Source organism: Engraulis encrasicolus, chromosome 7 (assembly GCF_034702125.1).
Source record: "Engraulis encrasicolus isolate BLACKSEA-1 chromosome 7, IST_EnEncr_1.0, whole genome shotgun sequence".
In the NCBI taxonomy this organism is placed as follows: Eukaryota; Metazoa; Chordata; class Actinopteri; order Clupeiformes; family Engraulidae; genus Engraulis; species Engraulis encrasicolus.
The window spans coordinates 33,105,480-33,132,378 of NC_085863.1; the positions used below are offsets into that span (position 1 = coordinate 33,105,480).

General features: G+C 42.2%; 1 protein-coding gene and 1 long non-coding RNA gene across 2 annotated transcripts; both read right to left on the reverse strand.

The window, feature by feature from the left end:
• Positions 1-939: 939 nt before the first annotated feature.
• On the reverse strand, positions 940-3,860 carry LOC134452115 (BEN domain-containing protein 6-like). Its single transcript, XM_063202478.1, has 5 exons — positions 3,813-3,860; positions 2,854-2,950; positions 2,205-2,362; positions 1,532-1,736; positions 940-1,037 (listed from the first exon to the last, which is right to left on the reverse strand). Exons 2-5 carry the CDS (start codon positions 2,900-2,902, stop codon positions 940-942), a joined length of 510 nt encoding a protein of 169 aa, XP_063058548.1. The 5' UTR covers positions 2,903-2,950; positions 3,813-3,860.
• A 21,933-nt stretch (positions 3,861-25,793) lies between these two features.
• Positions 25,794-26,630, reverse strand: LOC134452116 (uncharacterized). The gene is made up of 3 exons (XR_010035374.1): positions 26,432-26,630; positions 26,263-26,343; positions 25,794-26,174 (listed from the first exon to the last, which is right to left on the reverse strand). It is a non-coding gene; the product is annotated as an uncharacterized LOC134452116 (long non-coding RNA).
• Between the last annotated feature and the right edge of the window lie 269 nt (positions 26,631-26,899).

Sequence of the window (26,899 nt, forward strand, 5' to 3'; positions counted from 1 at the left end):
ATACTAGGTTTTTCTCTGCGAACCGTGGCGACAGCGTGGTCGTCAGCAGGTTCATCCGGGTAACACAGTCACGTGCGGAAAAAGTTCAGAGGCCGGTATGAACACTGGCGGTTCGCAGACAAACACTTTAGTGCCGAACGTAACTGGTGCGAGCACCGACACCGGCTCCGTTCTGGTCGGCCTGAAAGCCATATAGGTGGCAGCGTGAGCGCTATCATAGAAACTCAAAACCCAGCGAACGAAACAGAGGTATAAATTCATAGAGGTAGAAAATAACACTAGAGAGGACACAGCAATTTGCGACAGCACTGCCCTTACGAAAATTAACTATGGTTTTACCATGGGAAATACCATGGTTTTTCTGGTTAACCATGGTTATCATAGTTTTTTGGGTCATGGTTTACCATGGTCATAAACCATACTATAACCATGGTTTTACCATGGTTCATTTTAATCAAATTACCATGGTTTATTCTAACCATGGTTTTACCATGGTTCAATTACCATGGTTTATTCTACCTTTTTTTTTAAACCATGGTTTATTCTGTTTGGTTTTTACCATGGGATTTAAAAACCATAGTTTTTGCTTACCATGGTGTTGTAGTTTCGCTATTTTACAAAAATGTCATCACATCAAAAATAAATAGCATATTCTAACAAATGTTAAACAAATTAATACCATCCGCTTTATGATTTTGTCTGTATACCATAAAAACAGGAGAACTGTTAAGTTTATTTAATTATTCATTTAAATTAATTGTGTGTGTGTGTGTGTGTGTGTGTGTGTGTGTGTGTGTGTGTGTGTGTTATATCACATGAAGCGATGAGCGTAGGTAAATGAGAGGGGAACAGAAAGACAGACATAAAATAGATTAGTGATTGCTTGCAGGAGTAATGGCATAATTTTTCTGTTGTGTGTGTTTGCATTCATTTCTCAACTTACTTCTTGAACACCTTGCTCTCGTTATTGAGTTTATTCCTGATGGCTCCTCGCAGAGTGGCCACATCCGCTCCAGGAAATTTCTGAAGTGTGTAGTCTGCAAAGGAATTTCACAAATTAGTATTAAACAGACTAGAGCTGCAACGATTACTCGAGTACTCGAGGAATTCTTTGCCTCGAATATTCGTTTAAGTATGTCACATGACTATAACCACAAAATTCTTCTCTTTACATTGTAGACAGCAATGGGATGTGGGACTTTGTGAGACGTTTTGAGCAGTCAACATTCCATTCCAATTGTAAGACAGCGACAAGATTTAAAAAAAAAAAAAAAAAATAGAGTACTCGATTACTCGAAGGAATGAGCAACCGAGTACTCGATGTCAAAAATACTCGTTAGTGACAGCTCTAAAACAGACTTTAGGCAGATGTGAGAAAAAAGCTGTACTTTAGAAAGCTGGAAGTGTTGTCTCTTAATTTACAGCATTTTTCACACACCTGCTTAACATCCTCCATGGTGAAAATAAACAACTGAAAACTGCAAATTGTCTGAATAGTACAGCCCATTGGACAAACAAGATGGGCACTTACCAAATATGGCATTGAGTGCGTTGGGAGGCAAAGGAGGCTTTACAGCCTCTTTGGCACTGCCCTTTTGCCCCGTCAAGGACATTGTGGCCAGCTCCCTTCTGGTGTAAAGTACGGACAGGAGGTCGCAGACAAGTTTTGAGGGACTGCTGTGGTTGCACCTCATGACCTTAGCTCTTTTCACAACAATTCCTTCCCCAATGACCATCTAAAAAATAATAGGGTGTTTGTGTGGTGGTGGGGGGGTTCACAAAAAATGGAAAGGAATGCATTTATTTAGTGCTCTTTACACTCCTTCAAGCACTTGCCCATTCAAAAATACATACAGCAAACTGATATTGAGTAGAACCCTTTTGAACAATATTTCAATTAGCCAACAAGTTATTTCCAAAATGTGCATAGTAAGTTTCATACAACATCTTTTGAGCTAACAACAGAGAGGTCAGGTTGATAACTGACCTATTCGTCTTTTTTAATTAAAATATATATATATATATATGGTGGGGCACAATTGGGAACACCCCTATGTTAAAATCCCATAAATGGATGAGGGGATCATGATCTCAGTTTGCATTGTACATTGCTGCAGGCAGCAAACAGTTATTTACTTCATTATCAAGCTGGTTTATTTCCATGGGAACATATTGAATGACATAGTGCCAAACCCTTCACTTACATCATCACTTGAAGGGTCCTGGGTCTGGCTGGCTGGTGGGGCACCCTGCAGAGGCTGGCTGGCTGGTGGGGCACCCTGCAGAGGCTGGCTGGCTGGTGGGGCAGTCTGCAGAGGCTGGCTGGCTGGTGGAGCACAGGCTTTCAGCATATCTTTTAGATCTAAAAGAAATCAGAAATAGCACCATGCCGGGGGGGGGGGGGGGGGGGGGGGGGGGGGGGGGGCAGTTTAAATTTGTCCATCACACATAGTAGCTTATGCATTTCCAGCACTGACAAACAAATAAAATATTGAAATACATAATGCCATTAAATAAACTGTTGCTAACAGCAAGCCAAAAATCAAAGCTGCCAGAGCTGCACTGGGTGGACAAAAAATATAGGGCACCAAGTGTCCGTACAGTAGACACATATAAAGTGAGGGGAGGGGGGGAAGTGGGTATGCTGTGGACGTTGTGTTGCGCTGCGTTCATTCCATGTGTCTCAATTCAGGGTTTGCATACTACAAAGGACTGAGTCACGAGACTTGAGTCCTCCAATCAGAAACACTCCTCATGGACTGCATAGTATGCAGACCTTGAATTGAGACACGGGGATTGTCCGTGTATCACCAATGTTACAAAATCTGGCCAATAACTTAGTAGCAAATTTACCGTGGATTGCGTCCAGCTGGCGAATCAGCCTCTGGTTGTCCCTCTCCATTGCCAGCAGTCTGTCTTTCAGCTGTTTGCAATTTGAACAACTGATGCCCTAAAAAAAATGTTACATTAATTTAACTATGCAAAAACATTCTTATCATGTTCTCAAGAGTAACAGCAAAACTACTGTGTCTATCACTGTGTTATTTTCTTAGAAATAACTTCATGCTGCACCCACATAAATGCTTAAAATTGCACAGCCACATATTACCTTTATGGAAAAAAAGCAAGAACATAATAAGTAAGGGTTAACGTTCGGCGAGAAGGTCGCTACCGTGGAATAGCAGCACGACAGAGAGAATCTTTAGACCCCGACGCGGAGCGGAGGGGTCTTGTTCTCTCTGAAGTGCTGCTATTCCACAAAGCGACCGACTCGCCGAAAGTTAACCCGCTTATTATATAGATATACTTAAATGATTCACACATGCGGGGACATTTCTTTAGACCTATTTAATGTTAAGATTGTTGCTGCGCAAAACAAAACAGTGCCGTTGTGGAACACCGCTAGGGAACAGCTAGGTAGGCTAGCCAGGACAACAGGTGTTGTCTATCGTAGCAGCTGATTAGAGTGACACAAGACCGGACCCCCTGCGGAGTGATAGGCCTATGAAACATTCGCTTTAGCCACTGACTTGTATACAAGCCAGTGGCTTTAGCAGTGAACGTCTTGTTGCCATTGACAGCGGTAGCCAGGACAACGGGTGCTGTCTATCACAGCAGCTGATTAGAGTCTTGTTGAAAAGTCGCTTTAGCAGTGAAAAGTCTTGTTGCCATTGACAGCGGTCTGTTATAGACCAACCCGTCCGTTATCGAAAAATAACAGACGTCCGAACGTTGGGGAGCCCCGTTGAAATGAATGGAGCATTCGACAGATGACGTCACAACCATATAATAAAATATGATTAATAACTTACCGTTTGCTCCCTCCTGTGTTCTTCAGTCTGAAAAACATTTGAAAAGGCATGAATTTAAGACCTGTAGGCCTATGGCCAAAGGGCAGCTGTGGCTACCATAACTGAAATGCTAATGAACAAGGCATCTAACCCCACACTATTCCAAGGGGAAAAAAAGATAGAAAAACTTACATGTATTCTTTGTCTCCTTCTATCCAAAAGTTGATCCACATTCTTATTAGGCCTAGTGCTGTGAGGATCCTTTTTTCACGCTTTGAAGAAACAGTGGATATTAATAGATTAGGTAATTTAATAGCCAAAATTAAGAATTCCTAATGTGGCTACTTCATGTTCAATATTTAGGCTAGGCCTACTCAATGAAACATCTTTCTCTCTATGCCATCATTTCTGGTAACTGGGAAAGTAAGCCTACCTTTTTCCTCGGTGGTTGTTCCTCCTCCGCCTCCTCCGAGGAAAAATGTATTGGCCTTTTACGCCTCCTCCCTCTGCCACACTCCTCATCCTCCAAAGTGTCCTTCAAGAGCTCCTCTCTCCTTTTTAAGACACTTTGTTCATTTAGTGCAGCAAATACCTCAAACAATCTTTCACTTGGTGATGCAAGCATCAAATTTGGTTCAGAGGTGCTTCAGACCCTACCCTTTTAGAAAAGGTCGCTATCCAGGTGAAAAAACAAAATGGCGGCCATTTTCCAAGATGGCCGCCAATTGAACTGCTTTTAAATGGCTTTTATGTACATTTTGATTGACTGATCATATTTTGAATATCTATGTATGGAAATATATTATGTTGAGCATGGAAAATACAATGATACACTCAAAAAATATTGACAATTATAGTATTTTCATAATTACATGTAAATAAACTAACACTCACTGAATGATTCTAAATATTACAAAAACAGAAGTAGGCCTATAATGATTACATGTTTGTTGTTTGGGTAGGAAAACTCTCTGATGCACATGTTGGATTAGTTATTTTTAGTCCTCACATTTGCAGGAACATAACTGTGTACAGTTGAGGCTAAAGCAATAGCATTTGCATCTTCCTCGGCAGTCAGTCTTGCATCCACATTTTGTCAGACTGACAACTCTCCACAATTGTAGGAAGCTTTGACCAGAGAACTTTCCAGGCCTCACCATCTTTTTGCCACCCCCAGTTGGCAGGGCTTTCAATTTGCATTTTGCACACAGTAGCCCGGCCCCATATACAGGCAGTTTGGCAGCGGACCGTTTAACATGATGGACAAGGGATGCACTTGTCGGTGGAATGGCATCATAGGATCTTTGTTTCCGAGCAAACAAGTCCAGTCTTAACCTCATCAACCTTGTCTGTTGTGCTGTTCTTGTCATACATATTGATGACAAACCTCTCAAGAAGGTTCAGGTCAGTATCTTCAATTACTTCTGGGTATGAACTGAGCTTTTTGAAGACATGAGTCACTTCAGGGCAGACGTCCCATGTTTGCCATGCTGTTTTCTTGCCTTTGCTATGGAAAGCTGATACATCACAGCCAGTGAAAGAATGGAAGGACATCATGCTTTTGGATTTCTCTGGCCCAAGCAGATTTCTCTTGGCAGCCACCTGTTGGAATGACCATGGCCGAATTCGATCTACATAATCTCTAATCCTGCATCCTGGAGAATGTCTTTACATGCACTGGCCAGACAAATACTTGAAATTACGTTTCTTACTTTCCCATGCAGACATAGACATGGACTTTAGGTGTGGACTTGGGCAATTAGACATGGACAGTAGACATACATTACACCTAGAGTACCTATACAATACCCTTACAGACATATGAAGTGCAGACTGGGCAACAGCAGACATACATAGAACATGTATTAAGAAGAGGTATTGTGCATTTTCAGCTGTGTCTTATTGTGACGATTCTGACATGGTGATAGTAGAATTGTGAATAATAATAAATACAAAGTAAGCAGTTGTAATGTGCAATATTTACAACTATAGTTGGTAGCTAGTTTTCCAGTACAGTCATTAAGTAACAGGCATGAAGCAGCAGCAACATGTGTGTGCATGTTTGTGTGTGCTTTTGAGTTAGTTCAGTGTTGTGTGTGTGTGTGTGTGTGTGTGTGTGTGTGTGTTTTGAGTTAGTGCAAGTAGAATGTGCAATCACAATTCAGTGTTGAGGGGGGGCTATCAGTGATAGGAGGGCGGGTTAAGAGTTCAGCATCCTGATTGCTTGGTGTATGAAGGTCTTTGCCAGCCTGGTGGTATGGGAGCGGAGGCACCTGTACCTCTTTCCAGAGGGCAGGAGACTGAACAGTTTGTGTGCAGGGTGACTTATGTCCTTGGTGATCATCAGTGCTTTTCGGGTGAGGCGTGCGGTGTAAATGTCCTGCAGGGAGGGAGTGGCGCTCCAATGATCTGTGTTCACAATGCGCTGGAGTGTCTTCCTGTTTTGCTCTGTGCAACCTCCTCCCCACACTGTGTCACACAGCTGGTCAGGATGCTCTTGATGGTTCCTCTGTAGAATGCTGTCATGATGGAGGGTGTAGCACTTGCCTTCTTCAGTTTGCACAAAAAGTAGAGGCGCTGTTGGGCCTTCTTCGCCAGTGATGATGTGTTTGTGGTCCAAGAGAGGTCGTCGCTGATGTGCACTCCAAGGAATTTTGTGCTACATCATTGTCGATGGTCAGTGGTAGCAGTTGTTTTTGGCCCCTCTGAAAGTTGACAACAATCTCCTTGGTCTTGTTGACATTCAGCAGGAGGTTGTTGTCCTTGCACCATCTGGCCAGCAAGTCTACTTCTTCTCTGTAGTGAGTCTCGTCACCCTTAGTGATGAGGCCCACCAGTGTTGTATCGTACGCAAACTTCATCAGATGGTTAGTGCTGTGGGTCGTTGTGCAGTCATGTGTCAGCAGCGTGAACAGCAGGGGTCTGAGCACACAACCTTGCGGGGCCCCCGTGCTCAGGGTCAGGGTGATTGAGGTGTTGTTCCCGACACGTACTGCAGCTCAATGGATTTTTAGCAGACATCTTGTGTAATACGGTTAAAGGCCGAGGGTCTATCCTTTTACCACCCAACCGTTCAAATTATCAAAGCACATTGAGATATGGGACACAACAAGGTTAAGTCATCTTCTGCCCTAGCCGGGCCCCGCTCTACTGGTTACGCAACACCTTCGGCTCAGCTACACACAGTAGGGCCAGGAGCTTGCTCTCTCCCGCTACAGCGGGATCTCCACCCACTTTGTCTGGAACCAATCAACTGTGCATTTCCAACCGTCCTGGGTAGAGATGTGTTCAAGGCAGTGACGTGGTTTAAGCAGAGACGTTCTATTGGGCTAAGAAATGTTTGGTTTAAACTTCGGCACAGCCCTCAACCAATAGCAAGCCGAGGGAGGCGGGTTAACCAGAAACAAAGTTCTTCCTGTATGGAAACGCTAATCGTTATAGTCCTGGTCAGACCAGAATCGCGGTACGTGATCTGAAGTCTATGAAAATCAGGCAACTTCTGCCCTACACCCAGCCCGATCGTTCATCCAGTGTCATTTAAGTCCCGTGCAATCTGTACACTATCCGGGTAACTGAAGCCCCGTTACCCTTGGCTCGGCTCTCCCGCGCTGGCACATCCTGTAAATTCAGGTGCGGCTATCTAACTAAATTTCGAACTACACTAACTACATTTCTAATTAAGCTATATACAGGGTCTTATTGGATAGCATATAGAGACTATAAATACTAATAACTAAAGTGAGTATACTAAAGAGTTAGTAAACTACAACTACAGCTATTGTACCACAAGCCGACACTGAACCCCATGCTGAGTCTCACAGCAGTGATGTCACCAGTGTGCCCTGGTTGTGCTATAACATCACTCTAATACAGAATGTAAACAAAATTGTTTTTACGACATGCTATCGGACAGCTGTATGTCATAAATGTGCATTTTCAGTCATGTAAGGGCTGCCATTTTGAAAAGTGGTGGCCATTTTGTGATGAAATAATGATACTATGAAGTTGTCCTGGTCAGAATGCATACATCTTAATATTTCCATCACTCAGATATCTTGATTACTTGGCATTCTAAGACGAAAACTGTTTTTTTTCACCTTAAATGAGGCGGCCATCTTGAAAAATGGCCGCCATCTTGTTTTTTCACCTGGATAGCGACCTTTTCTGGGAGAGTAGGCCCTGGAGCACCTGTGTACCTGATTTGGTGCTTGCATCACCAAGTGAAAGATTCTTATGGAATATTGACTTAACAAGCATCACTAATTTTCTAGTAAAGAATACAAGTAAATATTAAAGTAAATAGTAATGACACACACTCCTAATATGACAAACCAAACTTTTGATCAAACATTAGGCCTACACTCTTACTGCTAGCCGACAAGAGTATATGGCGACACCTTGTGTCAAAAAAAGCACATATTGGGGGAAAAAAAAAACGTTTTATGTGTGTATACACTCGCCTCCAAAAGAGTTGTCGCCTACCCATCTGTTTGGAATAACAGCTAATAACCTGACTTTCAATTAATCACTTGGCTTCAGAAGTCACTCATATGAAAGCTACAACCCTCTCGAATGAAAATGTATGTACAAAAATAAATTTCATGCACCAAAGAAAGATTGACCCTTTAATGAACACAGACAGGGCAGATTTTGACAAGACAAAAGTTTTGTCACCTATCGAACATAATGTGAAAATGAGCAGATAAGTCACTTCAAAACACTTCAAATACGCAGATCGGGTGTCATACTTAACCACTGGTTCACTCACACCTCTCCAGAAAATCAACTTTGGCCTTAGGTGTATGTTTAGGGTCATTGTAATCATGGAAAGCAACACAATGAAAATCAATGGAGTTCAATGAGAGATTGTGACATATTCGCTATTCGTAGAGCAATACATTTTTAACTTCATGATGTAATCAATGATAAAAGCCCTCACACACCAGCAGCATGCGTGCAGCTCCTCATAAGAGCTGTATCCGTACCATGTTTGACTTTATGCACCATGTATTTTTTTTTCCCAAATTCTTCACCTTTAACACCAAAGAAGTCTACCACTGTCCTGTCTCAAAAAAGCCAGCCAAGAGTATGTCAGGCCTAATTCTGACAAAAATGAAGGCTAATGGGACTCATACTCTGAAATCAAGATCCCAAGATCAACCATTTTAGAACTGATAGCATCAGAACTATATGGTGTTGGAGATGAAGAATATGAATAAAGAGAAATGGTGCCTAAAGTGAAACATGGTACAGATACAGCTTTTATGAGGAGCTGCATGCATGCTGCAGGTGTTTGAGGGCTTTTATCATTGATTAAATCATGAAGTTAAACATGTATTGCTCTACGAATAGCGAATATGTCACCATCTCTCATTGAACTCCATTGATTTTCATTGTGTTGCTTTCCATGATTACAATGACCCTAAACATACACCTAAGGCCAAAGTCGATTTTCTGGAGAGGTGAGAGTGATTCAGTGATTAAGTATGACACCCAATCTGCGTATTTGAAGTGTTTTGAAGTGACTTATCTGCTCATTTTCACATTATGTTCCATAGGCGACAAAACTTTTGTCTTGTGAAAATCTGCCCTGTCTGTGTTCAATAAAGAGTCAATCTGTCTTTGGTGCATGAAATTTATTTTTGTACATACATTTTCATTCGAGAGTGTTGTAGCTTTCATATGAGTGACTGCTGAAGCCAAGTGATTAATTGAAAGTCAGGTTATTAGCTGTTATTCCAAACAGATGGATAGGCGACAACTCTTTTGGAGGCGAGTGTATATATATACATATAGCCAATTATCATAACCGTTATTATATCAAAATTGCCATACCTGATATGTCCAGTATTTTTGCTCGATAGAGCTCCTTCCCCCATCGCACCAGTACCTCCGTCTCCTTGTCCCAAATATGTTTGGTTAGTGTATTGGGTCGCACTTGGGTGCCACGCAAACTAACCAAACTTAATGGCCCCACGCCCAAAGTATTTTCCTCAAAAAAACTAAAAAGCCCGTACTCGGCTGACACTGCCATTATGCAACATATGTGGCTACTTGCGAAATAGCTGCTACCACCCCCCAACGGTTAAATTCAAACATTACACGTTCGGACCTTCTTTGCACGCGCCAGCATATTTAGAAGTCATTTCACGAGACTAGTACTAGTTGTACCACAACCCCTAGCCCTTTTTGTCACACACACGTAGAAATCGCTATCGGATGGAAATTAAACATGTCACGACGAGGGCCATACAAAAGGTATTTGAGCGACATCGATGCCGACGTCCCAAAAGAAACCCATAGGAGGAGGTTAAATGTAAGTATTCCTTCTGTCTGCTTCACTTCTGAGACTTGGATAACTTAGCAACCATACCACAATGACTTTAGTTAGCTATTGAGCTAGTACTTCACGCCAGATGTCACGGGCCACATAAACACTGTTTGGTGTTGTGTTGCCGAGAGTCAAACGTAAACTATCAAACGTAAACTATGCGTAGAAAATCTCCAACGTCTGTGTTGATTATGTTGGTTTTACATAAGGGTTGCGGAGATAAGCCTTTGCAAGGTTGGCTACATTCGTCGCCATATGCAACAGCTAGCTTGTTGGCTAGCATATGCCGTCCCATAATTTTCACCTTAAAATTGGTCGCGAAAGGTACAGCTATTGTATAGGGGAGACCGGGGTTGGTTGTCACTTTTTTTAAATTTCATTTGAATCTCTCAAAAATTATCTTATGAAGAGATTTCCTTTCAATATATAATGAAAGCTTAAAGTGTCAGGTAGGACTAGAGTGGGATCCCAACAGAGGGTAAAGGGAACCACATTACTTCATAAAAACAATTTCAGATATCTGCTAGGTGACAAGAAGGGAATGGGTATGCACATATCAACAGTTACAACAGATACATTTTACAGACACTTGAACTGGAGATAACCATATTGTATGTTACCATCAGATTCAGGTCAGCTGCTCTTCAACAGATGGCCCGGGGACAGACCAAAATAAGGAGGAGGTACGACAACTTCGTCTTTTTAACTGTTAGTCCCAATAACATGGTGATATGTTTAGTGTTTACAGAACAGATATATTGTATATGCATTAACTGTTGAGAAAAAAAGGAAGATGTCGATGAAATGATTTGTAATTATCTGTTGTCTGTAACTGTTTTTATGCTACACCAGAGAGATTTGGACAGCCCCTCTGATGATGAGGTATGTAGAAAAGGAACTGCTTGTGTCAATTCGTTACAATGACAGAGAGATATTGTTAGTGTTAACAGAACCGTACACAAGAAAGCATCCTTGCAAGCTACTTTTTCGAGGATTCCACGTAATCACACTGCAGTGATACTGTTATCTGTTACTATTGTTTGTGCTACACCAGAGAGACATTGACAGCCCTTCTGATGATGAGGCAGAAGACACTAGGAGAGACCATAATGATATGGAGGTATGTAGAAAAGGAACTGCCTGTGTCAATTCGTTACCGTGACAGACCGACTGATATTGTTAGTGTTTACAGAACAGAGATATTGCAGATATATTCATTCTAGACAAAAAAAAAAGATTTTAATGATATGACTGACCTGTATTTATCTGTTACTATTTTTGTGCTACGCCAGAGAGACATGGACAGCCCTTCTGATGATGGGGCAGAAGACACAAGGAGAGACCATAATGATGATGAGGTATGAAGAAAAGGAACTGCCTGTGTCAATTCGTTACAATGACAGACAGAGATGTACACAAGGAAGCATCCGTGCAAGCCACTTTTTCGAGGATTCCACGTAATCACACTGCAGTGATACTGCAGACATATTAATTCTAGACAAAAAAAGATGTTAATGGTATGACCTGTAATTATCTGTTACTATTTTTTGTGCTACGCCAGAGAGACATGGACAGCCCTTCTGATGATGGGGCAGAAGACACAAGGAGAGACCATAATGATGATGAGGTATGAAGAAAAGGAACTGCCTGTGTCAATTCGTTACAATGACAGACAGAGATATTGTTAGTGTTAACAGAACAGAGATGTACACAAGGAAGCATCCTTGCAAGCCACTTTTTCGAGGATTCCACGTAATCACACTGCAGTGATACTGCAGATATATTAATTCTAGACAAAAAAAGATGTTAATGGTATGACCTGTAATTATCTGTTACTATTTTTTGTGCTACGCCAGAGAGACATGGACAGCCCTTCTGATGATGGGGCAGAAGACACAAGGAGAGACCATAATGATATGGAGGTATGTAGAAAAGGAACTGCCTGTATGATTTACTCCTGAAAATGGCCCCTTTTGGGGTTTTCTCATACATGGACTAGTATAAACTAGTTTATTGTACGGCTCTCGGGGATGTTGGGAGAGATTCCATTCACTTTCAATGGGCCTTGCCCAACGTTCGGACGTGATTAATGCCTATAACCGCCCGCTGCCAAGGTTAACTCTATAATTGCCCGCTGCCAATGGTAACGGTGTCTCTGCTAATGCCCCTGCGGTCAACCGAGGGGGTTACTCTGTGCCTGGCTCTGATGTTCTTCCCCAGCAGATAATCTATTTCTATTGTTTAATCTATATTTTAACTAAACATCACAACTTCTTCTCAGGAGAATATGATGTTTCCTCACACACTTTAACTTAATGTAACATAGTGGGCATTTGCGCCTTAAAGTCCCAGCAGTCTGTTTGCGCGCTGGGAGTCATGTGACCAATTATGGGCACCAATTGGCAGGAGCGGCGTTTCTTTAAAACTGTGGCATCGACAGCTCCGAAGGAGTGGCAGATTTTCTTGTTTGATGGTGACTTTCGCCAAGGTTAAGTCGTTATTATTTGGGCGTTCAAGCCTGTAATTCATGCATAAAGAGGTAGCCGTGGCATGGAATGCGCTCCGGAGCGGGAGCTTTCTAGATGCACTGCCGTAACTAGTTCACCTGTTGATGTGGATGTCGGTGTGTAGCCGTTGCTTTCTCTGTCGCATATAGTTAAGCATCGCCAAATTATATGAACTTAATTTGCCTTCCTTATTTGACTAGGAATCTGTCGGTGTCACTGCGCGCCTTTTTGCCTGCTTCAGCCCGGGATGACTTGAGCCCCCTGATTGTGGTATGTCCCTGAACTATTACGGTTATTATGAATCAATTGAGGGAATGTTTGTTCATGTGCTGTGTGGTGCATTATGTGTGCAGGTGATCTGATCTCCGGCTTGGGCCTGTCAGCTGTGGCGAGCTGCCGTTTTGTTCAACGTCAACTAACGTGAAGATTGCATCTGAGTGACAGCGTGTGTCCGCGAGTGTGCGTGCGCACAGAGTGTTTGGCCACGCGCAGTGACTGTGACAGGGCGCGCAAGTGTGTCTCCGTGTGTGTGCGTGTGAGTGTGTGGCTTGGGAGTTTCTTTTATTTTTGGCTTTTCATGTGGTGGTTGAAAATGATCAGCTGTTTGCCCTCTTTGTTTTATTTTAGGTAATTGTATAGAACTGTGTCTTTCTTTTCTGGTACACCTCACCGGTAACCGGGTCATGTCAGTGCCGAGGTGCCCCGTACCCCTCAGCTTCCTGTACTACTAACAGTGTAAAATAACTGTGTTCTACTGCATGTTAACAGTGTGCCTTGCCTTGCCTTGTGTCATATACTAATCGTTTGCTGTGATAACTGTGTGCTGTGTTTCGCCAGGAGCTGTAACGGTTGGGAAAGCCCTTGGCCATTCTGACTCATACTGATGTTAGTGTAAATGCTCTGTCACCTGTAAATACAGTGCCCTGTGTTATGTGTACAGTTTTAAGAGACGATGTATTTGAGATTTTGCATTATTAAAAAGAAAAGTAACTGTTCCCTGTTGCATCTCGTCTCTGCATGGTCCTCAATGAACCTGTGTACCTTTTGTGAGTCGGTTGACTCACTGTCCTAACGGACTGGCGTAGTCGGGATTTAATATTAAAAACAAATATTATTTGCAATCTTTCTAAAAACCGTAAACCTCCACTCTGCTACATTAATAAATGGCTTTTGTATTTTAAGGACATTTTCCGTCTGGATGGCAGTGCTGACCCAATTTATCCTGGGAGTGCTGTCACCAAAGGCCAAACCATTCTCATGCTGTTGGTCTTCATCCTGCGTCACAGATTAAGCAGAGAAAGTCTTGTTGATCTCCTTACATTGCTGGATATTTTGTTTCCTGGTACATTGCCCGCCACCAAATTTCTTTATGACAAATGTTTTGTGTGAATCGAAAGTCGTTTTGAAATCCATTTCTATTGTGAGTATGTCTGTAAGGACAGTAACTCGGTTGATGTGTGTCAAGAATGCCAAAGTCCTTTCAACAAAGCCCATAATCTCCGTAATGGATCATTCTTTATTTATTTGCCATTAGCTGGCCAATTGAGAGACATACTAGAAAACCAGTTAAAAGATGCGCAAACATTTATTGACAAAACTTTGTGGAGTTGGAATGACTATATACGTGATATATTTGATGGGAACATGATGAAAACATACATTCAAAATGGCACGATGGGGAAATGGGATGTGTCACTGCTTTGGAACTCTGATGGTGTGCCTGTCTTTGAGTCTTCACAATATTCTTTGGCCAATTCAATTCACAATCAACGAATTGCCACCTAACATCAGGAAGGACCATGTAATGTTATCTTCGCTTTGGTTTGGCAAATCGAAGCCAGTGATGAACACCTTCCTAAAACCGTTCATAACTGAAATGCAAAGTTTGCAGGATAATGGATTTGAGTGGTTTAATGGCGAGATAACTAGGAAGAGCAGAGTGTTTGCTGTTGTGAGTGCTTGCGATTCTGAAGCCAGGCCATTATTGAAGCACAGTACGCAATTTAATGGAAAGTATGGCTGTGACTGGTGTCTCCATCGTGGTGAACGAGTAGCTAAAGGTCGTGGTTACGTAAATGTGTACCCGTTCGTAGACCCACCTGCAGAAAGCAGAGATCTAAACTTGTGGGAAGACGATGCAATTCAGGCCTCACAGGATGGCTGTCCTGTTAATGGCGTGAAAGGTGTGTCGCCTCTTCTTTTCCTGCCACTTTTTAACATTATCAATAGTTTTGTTCCAGATTACATGTACGCCGTTCTTTTGGGTATTGTGCGTCAATTTCTTTGCTTGTGGATTGACAGCTCAAATCACACTCAACCCTGGTATTAGGGCTTTGACTTGTGCCCAAAAATCATAGTCGAAGTTAGTCGAAAAACGATATTCGAATATTTATCCATATTATTTACCATTAAAATTGCCCCAGTTAGACCTGATATCAAGCTGAAGTTGTTCTTTCCCCCAGTCAGTGACTAGTAAAAGGCTATTCCAACCAGAGATGTAGCCTAATGGCCCATTAACAACATGCATTCAAACAGCCATTATTGTTTAGCGATCGTTCAGCACTTATTAAGAAGACGGTACTTAGAGGTGTGAATGCAGATTAAAACATGGCAAAGCTAGCAGCCATGTCAAACTTGTAGCCCAAGTTAAAATTTGAATTGGATCATATGGGAATCATGAGAATTGAGCACACAGCTCCAATATCAACAAATATGTATTTATTTTCTATCACTAATGACGGACATTTAGGTAGAGTGTTTGTAGGTCTAGGTAAGATGACTGCTTTTGTCTAAAAACGAACATTACACAAACTAGCAGTGCGCTAAAAGCATGCTAACAAAATCATCACCTGGAGTCTGCCTGATCTGACACCCAGACCAACGAAGCTAATTTGGTCAAAATCCAAAAAACAAGAAGTTATTATCTTACTCTTGGCGTAATCAGGTACTTGGGGTTGAATCACATAATTCCAGAAACTCGTCAACAACTCCAGAAAGTAATGTCATGATTAGGGCTGGGTAAAATAATCGATTCAATCGATAATCGATCAATATCATTTAAAATTCACATAATCGATTCACAGGGCACAAAATCGATTTTTTTGCTCTTTTTCTTTTTGTTCTTTTTGTTTGATTTTGGTCTATGGAAAATACCCAGTAGATATTAGTCAATTAGGCCTAGGCCTACTTATTACAAATTAGCAATCTGTTAACATTGTCAAGCCACAGCCCTTTGACATTTTTATATAAAAATAGGCAACAGCATCTTTTGGGGGAAATCCTTGCACCAAAAAGGGAACGGATTGAATCGATTCGGAGTGAATCGAATTGAATCGAATCGAATCGTGATTAATCGATTCAAAGCCCTAAGAATCGAAATCGAATCGATACAGGAACATGGCTGCCATACCCAGCCCTAGTGATGATGCTTTGTTTATTAACGATAGCCATTCACTTGAATGGAACTCTGCGGCAGTCCTCTGCTTGTTAATGCGGATCTGGGGGAGACTGCCTGCCGCAAGTCTCCTGCTACGGAACACAGAGAGATGAGCCACGCACGCGACTCTCCTCAACATAGCTCTAGCGATTAACCAGCCATGGAAAAAATGAATTGAGACTGTGAATTGCGATGTTTACAAGGAAATAATTGTAATCAATACCAATGAAATACCCAGAAAATCAATACCCATGTCAGATTCAAATATTAATGGCCTATTAATATTCGTTCGAATGTCTCGAATTTTCTTAACATTCGACTTATATTCGAATATCGAATATCGAATATCGAAGTCAAAGGCTTACCTGGTATATTGGCACAAAATTAAATGTGCTAAACAAACGATTGCTAGCCATGAAACCTCCGAAAGAGCTTACACGCACACCGTCACCACTTGACAAAAGGAAATTCTGGAAAGCTTCGGAGTTCAAAAGTTGGCTTCTGTATTATTCCATGGTTACTCTAAATGGTATATTGCCTACACAGTATTTTAATCACTGGGCACTTCTGGTTTTTGCAATGTATACACTATTAACAACGAACATCCATCGTCAGGCCTTGGAAAAGGCTGATCTTGCTTTACATAAATTTGTTATACAGGTGGAATTATTGTATGGTAAGGAACATGTCAGCTTTAATGTTCATCAGCTTACTCACTTATGTGACAGTGTGAAGTTATGGGGCCCGCTGTGGTGCATATCTGCTTTTACGTTTGAAGGCAATAATCATAATCTGATGCAGTATTTCCATGGAACCCAGTATGTCCCCACACAAATCTGCAGAACTTTTCTTTTGTGGCGTGTTGTAAGAAACCTTCCTAATTCCATTAAGGATAGAAATGTTCTTGTGTTTGACTATTGTTGTAAACTTCTTGGAAAAAGAGTAGTGCAGAGGCATTTGATCGTAGGTGACTTTAATATATTTGGTGCACCTACACTTTCAGCCCTCTCGCCTAGACAACACCTAGCCATCAGAAGACATTTTGATGTCATATTTGAAGATGAGCCTGTGCAGTTTTTTAAAAGGTTTTTATATAAGGGCACACTTTACACCACTGCTGCATACACACGTTCGAAGAAACGTATTAACTCAGTAGCAATGCTACATAATGGCAGCTTTATACAAATTCAGAATTTCGCTGTTATGAAAATTCGGTGTCGGTGTGCTGTCACTACATGTACTTGTGATGAGATGCCTGTTATTTTTGGACATCCTCTTGAGATAAAACAGAAAGTTTTGTACAGAGACAGGCAGGTAAACCTCTGTATTGATTTTATCATAGAAGTTTATGAGAGAAAAGAAACAGTTGCAGTTTCTGCGTCATCACTGCATAAGAAGTGTGTTGTCTTAGCACTTAACGGAAGACAGTATGTTGTTCCTGTAGTAAACAATATTGAAACAGATTAGAATGTAATGCTTATCGCTGAAGTTCCTGTGGATATGCACTATGTACTTGTAAAACTTAATTTGCTTAAAACATACTTTTAATTCAGTTAGACATTGTCTGTTGGCGTGTGTGTTGGGGCCACACATGTACGTCTGCGTGATAAACCCTTTGTCTGTTGGCGTGTGTGTTGGGGCCACACATGTTAGTCTGCGTGATAACCCCTTTGTCTGTTGGCGTGTGTGTTGGGGCCACACATGTTAGTCTGCGTGTTGACTCCTTTGTCTGTTGGCGTGTGTGTTGGGGCCACACACGTTAGTCTGCGTGTTGACTCCTTTGTCTGTTGGCGTGTGTGTTGGGGCCACACATGTTAGTCTGCGTGTTGACTCCTTTGTCTGTTGGCGTGTGTGTTGGGGCCACACACGTTAGTCTGAGAACATTTAAATGTTCTTAATAAAGGCCATTTCTGTTACTGCACAAAAAAAACATCACAACCTTCAGCCCAGCCAAACCTGACACAACCTTCAGCCCAGCCAAATATCTTTTTTTTGATATTCATGTTTCCTGTTCATCATTAACAGTTGTTTTCCTCCACTTCTGCTGGTAGACAGCAACTTTGTTGAAAGGACTTTGGCATTCTTGACACACATCAACAAAATGTAAATGTAAAATGTTAATACTTGTGAAACTGTGAACCACCCTAACATACACCACAGTAACCAACTAACATGACATAACATGAAATAACATGTGAACCTGTTGAACTCACGTCTATGATCAGCTACTGACTGCTATATGATATGATGTGCACTTTAAGTATGTAAATCAAGCACTTCATGCACTCAAATATGTCTAATGTATGAATTAATGTGTGTGTGTGGGTGTTTTTTGTTTTTGTTTTTTTTTTGTTTTTTGGTTGTGGTGTCATGCACTGTATTATGCGGCAGCTATGTATGTCCAAGACAATACATAACACATCCATTCTCTGAAGAGTTCTTGCCTAAACACAATCCACTGCTTTACATACATACACCCTTTTTTTGGACATGTTTTTTGGATATTATATTATATTATTATATTATATTATAATATAATATAATATACTACATACTTTTGGACATACGTATGGACATACTTTTGTTGACGGTCTAAACTTTGTATGACAACTCTTATTTAGAAAAATAGTTCACTGCATGCAATACACAAGTTGTCAGTGCACAACGTAGTAATACAATCCATTTCACAACACACTGTGTTGATGATTCATAAACATTTTTATGAATGTGTGTAGTAGGAATTGTAAGGAATTTTTGCAGAAAAGTCAGATTTTGCCACAACTTGGATGTTTCACTAATTTGGTGTGATTTCTGTAATGTTTCTGTAATGCTTTCTGTAATGTTTCTGTAATGCTTTATTGGTGTGATGTTTGTGTGCGTGTATAGTAGAGCAACAAACGGCCAAAGTTTTTTTTTTTTTAATGTGCTTTAGTGGGAGGAAAAAATGAATGTGTATGAATTGATGTCTGAATTTCCTTGTCCGGATTGCCTTCTGTCTTTCATATTATCTGCAATAAACTTAATTACTTAATATACTTATTTGAAAACATTTACTGTTTGTATTATTATTAGTAGTAGTAGTAGTATTAGTAGTATAGTCTTGTCTTACATTTGCAATGTGCACATTTCAGTTCACAATTGCATGCAGGAGTATGTGTTAGTGTACAGCTTATTGGAAGGCAGAATGGTACTATATACACAAGGGTGATAACTTTTTCATAACCTCATATCCCTCTCATATGACATTTTATGAAAGATTCAATAAAATACCATTTTAAAATTTAGTGGATGAAAAAAAACCTCATGCACAAAATGTTTTTAAATTCGGCAGGCTAATAACCATGTTAATCGGCTTGATAACCGGCTTAAATAACTAAAAACAGTTATTTCACCTTTTAAATGATCAAACAGTACTTTTTGAAGGGTTAATAGACTGGAGACCATGTTTCCATAACACACCATGGTTTCACTGTGGTACCTCATAATTATTACAAGCATGATGTAGTTACTATGAAGTACTATGGTTAAACCATAGTGCTACCATGGTTGGTTCATAGTTTTTAGAAAAACTATGAAATACCATGGTTTTACCATAGTGCTACCATGGTTTTACCATGGACAACCATAGTAATACTATGGTTGGTTCATGGTACTTCCAAAAACCATGGTAGAACCATGGTTACTACATAAAAACCACAGTATAACCATGGTTACCACAAAAAAACCATAGTGGATTTTTGTAAGGGTGGGAAATGGCAGCTGGAGCTTCCCAACTTCCGTAGGTAGTGTAGGTACTTTCAGGCAATGCAAGTCAATGGAGAACACGCCTGCCTCTGTCAAGAAATTAACTAAAACTGTGTAAATATGAAGTAACACTTTAATCAAAGGCCAGATTTGAAATGTCAGGCTAAATATCTACTTAAATAATATGAGTCGATAAAATACATTTAAAAATCAAATAATATATTTTATGAACATAGTTAGCAACACACTTCAACTATTGTCCTTGTATAGTGTGTTGATGGACATTTTCACATGATTAAGCCATTTTTGACAGAGGTGAGCCTCGTTCTCCGTTAATTTCCATTTGTCTGATCTACCTACAGATAATGGCCGCTAGAGATTGCCGTAAAACGAGGGGCGGGGTCCTCTCTAGTGTTATTTTCTACCTCTATGGGTAAATTGTAACTCAGAGGAAAGGAAATGAAATGCGCTGTTGCTTTCTGTTTTTTCATTTATATTACCACCATGTCCAAAAAGCAAACGCGTTTCGGCTAACAAGCCTTCATCAGTGCGTGGTACCGCGCACTGATGAAGGCTTGTTAGCCGAAACGCGTTTGCTTTTTGGACATGGTGGTAATATAAATAAATAACGAGACGCAGTTTGTGAGTGCGGATTTTTCTTCCTTAAGTTGACGCTTTTTATCTCGCACCCAAAGACTTTCGTTTTTCCAAGAAGTTGAGCGCGTCCTTTGCCAATACTTTCTGTTTTTTCCCCAGGTAAGCGGGTGTTTTTTATGTGTTTCAGTGGCTTATGTTGCACACTGTAGCGTGCAAAGTAATGGGAATGTTATGGTCGAGTTGTCTGGTGCACGAATGTCCATTACTTAAAGGGGTATGCCACTGTTTTGGGGCTTAATACAGTTCAAATCGTTGGCTGGGCTTTATAAAGGTGGAAAAATGTCTCATTTTTCATGTTAAGCGTTGTCTTGCTTTAAGACAAGTTAAAAGAGGGGGCATGTCGCTAAGCTAGTGAAAGTCAATGTATCCGTGTAGCATTGCTACACGGATACATTGACTTTCACTAGCTTAGCGACATATTCCCTCTTTTAACTTGTCTTACAGCAAGACAACGGCTTACATGAAAAATAAGACACTTTACCACCTTAATAAACCCCAGCCAACGATTTTAACTGTATTAAGCCCCAAAATAGTGGCATACCCCTTTAAGCTGATAATTTGTTTGTTTACGTTTGTGCTGCCTGTATGCGGTGGTGGTGACACTCAGACCAAAGCAACTGATCTTATGAGTCGCATGCAGTTAAATATAGGGCCTACCTAACCGTCACATTAACAACGATTACAGTTGGGAGATGATCACTTTTGAACATCCTGTAGTTAAACAACCAAGCAAGCATTTGGATAATGTGCCATGACAGTTTGAAGTAAGCAGTTGTTACAATGATACAGTACAGACCGGAATGATACAGTCCAGACCGGAACCTGGTCACGTTAGGTGTCCATAGAAACCTATTATGTTGGCATATCTCTATAGACAGAGAACGTCTTCTTATAGGGGAGAAGGTCCACTTATGAGAGCACCCATTGAAAATGAATGGTAACGATTCGTAACGCAAATATGGCGTCTGCCCACACATATCCCGCCTTTCCGGTTCCACGAGCCAATTGCCTACTGAGCTGCGCTGTCACTGATCCAATCATCTGGCCACATCGACGCACGCGTGATCAAAGGATTTTACGACTGTTCAAATCTATCTGCTAAACAACGGTCGGTTGACGACGTTCATCGACAGCTGATAATCATGTGTTCTGCGTCTAGAACTAAGGCAACGGTCCTGAATCCTGATGTTCATCCTAAGGACGAAAATGTACGTGTTTTTCGAGAAAATAAATGTTAAATGTATCCACTTATATAACTTATGTCCCCCTTACGATAGACACGATTGTCTTTTTTGGGAATTGAGGGAATGGTTTGCGTAAGGTAGCGCTAGCTCTAGAGAAAGCTACCGCTACAGCACGTGTGGTATTTACTGGAGTGTGTATTTCAAAATTAGGCTTAATCGGTACGTAGTACTATATATTTGGGTTCTGATTGTGTTGTTGTTCGACGCTTCATAAATCGGCCTGTCTGCTATTGTCACAGCCTAGCTTGTCTTTATGCACATAATTATATGGGGCCCTTGACAACTCATGATATTTATTTGACTTGTTGATGTCCAAAAGATTAGTATCCTACTGCTTTCCTTTTCAAAAGCTATGTATTCACTGCCCAACTCCACTGGGAAACCTAAGCCTAATATTTTAATGCATAGCTGTGTAATTGGGTTCATAGTTCACGATGTTGAGAACTTTACTTTTAAAATGTATTCCCCTATATATTCCAGATTACATGGCTCAAAATGTAGTATTGCACCCAAAGTTACTGTATTGTAAAACTGTCTCTACCACACCAAACCCCTCCGTCATAGCGCAGCTGTATTTGAATTATTACTAACATAACATAGCCTTTATTGTCATTAACAAGGTACAACAAAATTTTAACTCTCCCTTTGAATGGCACACAACATTAAATGAGAGGTGGTGTCCTAATTTGACCTGTTCAACCATGAAATAACCATGAAACAACAACAAAATGTTATCAATAGTAGGAATTTATTTAATTGCTGACGTTATTGTCCCATTCATTCATTTTACGTTTCTCTCTCACACACACACACAGTCACTCACACACATTTGATTATTTTTAGTTAATTTAGTGTAGCATGACCAGGTGAACTGACAAAAATATTATTTAATCAATGAACCGACTACGCCACCAGAGGGCGCTAAAGTCCCTCTGGAAATTGAATTACACACTAGTGCATCAAAGCACACAGGTTCGTAAGGAACGACAGAGACAGGATTACGGGGAACAATTACTTTCTCTTTTTAATACGTCAGGAGTTATAACATACAATGTTATTTAGGACCACAAAATAAACAAAACGTACAGTGGCGCGGGACAGATAACCACACAATAATGAGTTGGCTTAGGTTTCCCCTATTGAGTAGCTTCAGAACGAGTTTACACGATGTAACACACAATTAGCACAGCAAGCACATCTAGTTGAATATAAGCATGCATGGAAGTAAATCATTAACACAGCACACAAAGTTACACTCGGCATAAGGCCTGAGCACTGCACGTGAGAAACTACTGTAGGGTGGTCCTACTGACCAGTTACAGGTGTGTGGTGTACCCGACACGGCCAACACACAATACATCAATACAATAAGAAACGAAACAGAAATCCAACGTAAATCAATCAAACAAAAGAGAACTAGGACCCACACATCACATTCACACACACTCCACTGAGTGTCAGCGCGCAACCACGCGCGTCACCAAACACTCTCTCCACACGAGAGTTCCAAGCGCGCACCGCGCGTCACTTAACACACTCTCCACACGCACGCACTCACCCACAATAATTGTCGGCAGAACAAAAACAGCAGCGCGTCAAGGGCCGTCGGCCCTACATATGTTGATCCAGGCTACCTGCAGACAGAAGGCATCGGGGGAAAGTATGACTAGGCAGCCTACATATTTAATAATTTGAAGGCAAATGGTGGAGAGTGTAACATACCCGATGGGCGAGGCACATCGCCTACGCCGACAGCAGCAAGGGCAACAGCAGTAAAACGGACAGGCTAGGTACAGCAGTTGCCTGGAACAAGATGAGGGCATGCAGCGAGTGAGAGGAATGTTTACGATTAAAATATAATCAGTCGTAGGGACAACGGGGGCATAGCCTACCGGAGAAGTTGAGAATGCCCACGCCAGCACTTCAGCAGAAACTCAAGCGGTTGCGCTCTTGGTCAGAAGACGCACCGCAGGACCAAACAACCCCACGAGGGCTTCCACATCCCCGGGGAATACATATGCCTACGGGTGCGGGCTCTCCCAGTGACAACAGAACCCAGAGCCAAATGATGATCGACCAGCCGCCGCCCAAATGAAGCAGGTGTAGCGCTTTTAAAAGAAACTAAAATCTTAGCAATTGGTGCTCCTCACTCACATGACACACCGCGCCACAGCCAATTGCCGCTGTGGCTTAAAGGCACACGCACCAATATGCTACAATCTTCCCCCAGTATTTCTGTCGTCGCCCCGACGACAATAACAAAGAGACCCCCGATGCCTGAATAGCCTATTTCCCACCACTGGGACTCCGGTCGCATGCGCGCGCACACATTCCCACACACGCACACACTCACCAAGTAAACAATCACACATACCCATGCACGCAGGCACACACCCATTAATATGCGCCCATTAAATTCAACATGAGCATACACACACATAGACACATATACACACATTGCACAATCACATAGTAAGAGGTGGAATTTGGGTGGATGGACATGGGTCCATGCCTTGGACCCGGCAGTCCCCCTCTAGAACGTTCACTCCCCAGTCCAGACGACAGTCCTCCGTCCGGCCGATGTGGGGAGAACAGACCATGGGTCCCGGACTTGGCTGCAGGAGAGGGCTGCGCACCTGCAGTGACCCGTTGCCCATCACAGTCCCGGGCCAGGTGTCCGGGCTGCTGGCACCGCCAGCAAATGACAGTGGCTCCACGCGAGCCTGGTTGGAGCCTCTTCAGAAGGTCTATCCCTTGAGAAATCAGACGTATCTGCTCCTGTTGACTTTCCGCCATGCGCTTCAGTTCCTCGAATTCACGACGTTCTTCCTCCATGTTATAGGCCATCAGGACAAGCAATGGTTTGAAGACTCAGGGATAGAGGGACGGCCAGTGTGGATTGGCCGTGAGACGGGCTGCTGTTTTTGTTCTCTACCACTTTGGTTTCACTCACACAAGCTCTCATACATGCACACACCTCACTGAATTCATCAAGACAACAAAGTAGTCCGTTGGTAAAACAAACGAAAAAAAAAGACCCAAAATCCCGTCTCTTATGTCCTATCCTGCCGACGTCACGTCAAATGTAGCATGACCAGGTGAACTGACAAAAATATTATTTAATCAATGAACCGACTACGCCACCAGAGGGCGCTAAAGTCCCTCTGGAAATTGAATTACACACTAGTGCATCAAAGCACACAGGTTCGTAAGGAACGACAGAGACAGGATTACAGGGAACAATTACTTTCTCTTTTTAATACGTCAGGAGGTATAAAATACAATGTTATTTAGGACCACAAAATAAACAAAACGTACATTGGCGCGGGACAGGTAACCACACAATAATGAGTTGGCTTAGGCTTCCCCTGAGTAGCTTCAGTACAAGTTAACACGATGTAACACACAATTAGCACAGCAAGCACATCTAGTTGAATATAAGCATGCATGGAAGTAAATCATTAACACAGCACACAAAGTTACACTCGGCATAAGGCCTGAGCACTGCACGTGAGAAACTACTGTAGGGTGGTCCTACTGACCAGTTACAGGTGTGTGGTGTACCCGACACGGCCAACACACAATACATCAATACAATAAGAAACGAAACAGAAATCCAACGTAAATCAATCAAACAAAAGAGAACTAGGACCCACACATCACATTCACACACACTCCACTGAGTGTCAGCGCGCAACCACGCGCGTCACCAAACACTCTCTCCACACGAGAGTTCCAAGCGCGCACCGCGCGTCACTTAACACACTCTCCACACGCACGCACTCGTCCACAATAATTGTCGGCAGAACAAAAACAGCAGCGCGTCAAGGGCCGTCGGCCCTACATATGTTGATCCAGGCTACCTGCAGACAGAAGGCATCGGGGGAAAGTATGACTAGGCAGCCTACATATTTAATAATTTGAAGGCAAATGGTGGAGAGTGTAACATACCCGATGGGCGAGGCACATCGCCTACGCCGACAGCAGCAAGGGCAACAGCAGTAAAACGGACAGGCTAGGTACAGCAGTTGCCTGGAACAAGATGAGGGCATGCAGCGAGTGAGAGGAATGTTTACAAAGTTACACTCGGCATAAGGCCTGAGCACTGCACGTGAGAAACTACTGTAGGGTGGTCCTACTGACCAGTTACAGGTGTGTGGTGTACCCGACACGGCCAACACACAATACATCAATACAATAAGAAACGAAACAGAAATCCAACGTAAATCAATCAAACAAAAGAGAACTAGGACCCACACATCACATTCACACACACTCCACTGAGTGTCAGCGCGCAACCACGCGCGTCACCAAACACTCTCTCCACACGAGAGTTCCAAGCGCGCACCGCGCGTCACTTAACACACTCTCCACACGCACGCACTCGTCCACAATAATTGTCGGCAGAACAAAAACAGCAGCGCGTCAAGGGCCGTCGGCCCTACATATGTTGATCCAGGCTACCTGCAGACAGAAGGCATCGGGGGAAAGTATGACTAGGCAGCCTACATATTTAATAATTTGAAGGCAAATGGTGGAGAGTGTAACATACCCGATGGGCGAGGCACATCGCCTACGCCGACAGCAGCAAGGGCAACAGCAGTAAAACGGACAGGCTAGGTACAGCAGTTGCCTGGAACAAGATGAGGGCATGCAGCGAGTGAGAGGAATGTTTACGATTAAAATATAATCAGTCGTAGGGACAACGGGGCATAGCCTACCGGGAGAAGTTGAGAGAATGCCCACGCCAGCACTTCAGCAGAAACTCAAGCGGTTACGCTCTTGGTCAGAAGACGCACCGCAGGACCAAACAACCCCACGAGGGCTTCCACATCCCCGGGGAATACATATGCCTACGGGTGCGGGCTCTCCCAGTGACAACAGAACCCAGAGCCAAATGATGATCGACCAGCCGCCGCCCAAATGAAGCAGGTGTAGCGCTTTTAAAATAAACTAAAATCTTAGCAATTGGTGCTCCTCACTCACATGACACACCGCGCCACAGCCAATTGCCGCTGTGGCTTAAAGGCACACGCACCAATATGCTACATTTGTAACATCAGCAAACATTAGGGCTAGTGTTCAGGCACGCCAACTTCCTTGCCGTCTTTTCTTTTTGCCTCTTCCTTCCCTCCACATCCTCATTCATCCTCTTAATTGCGGCTCCCACCCTACACATGATACATTTT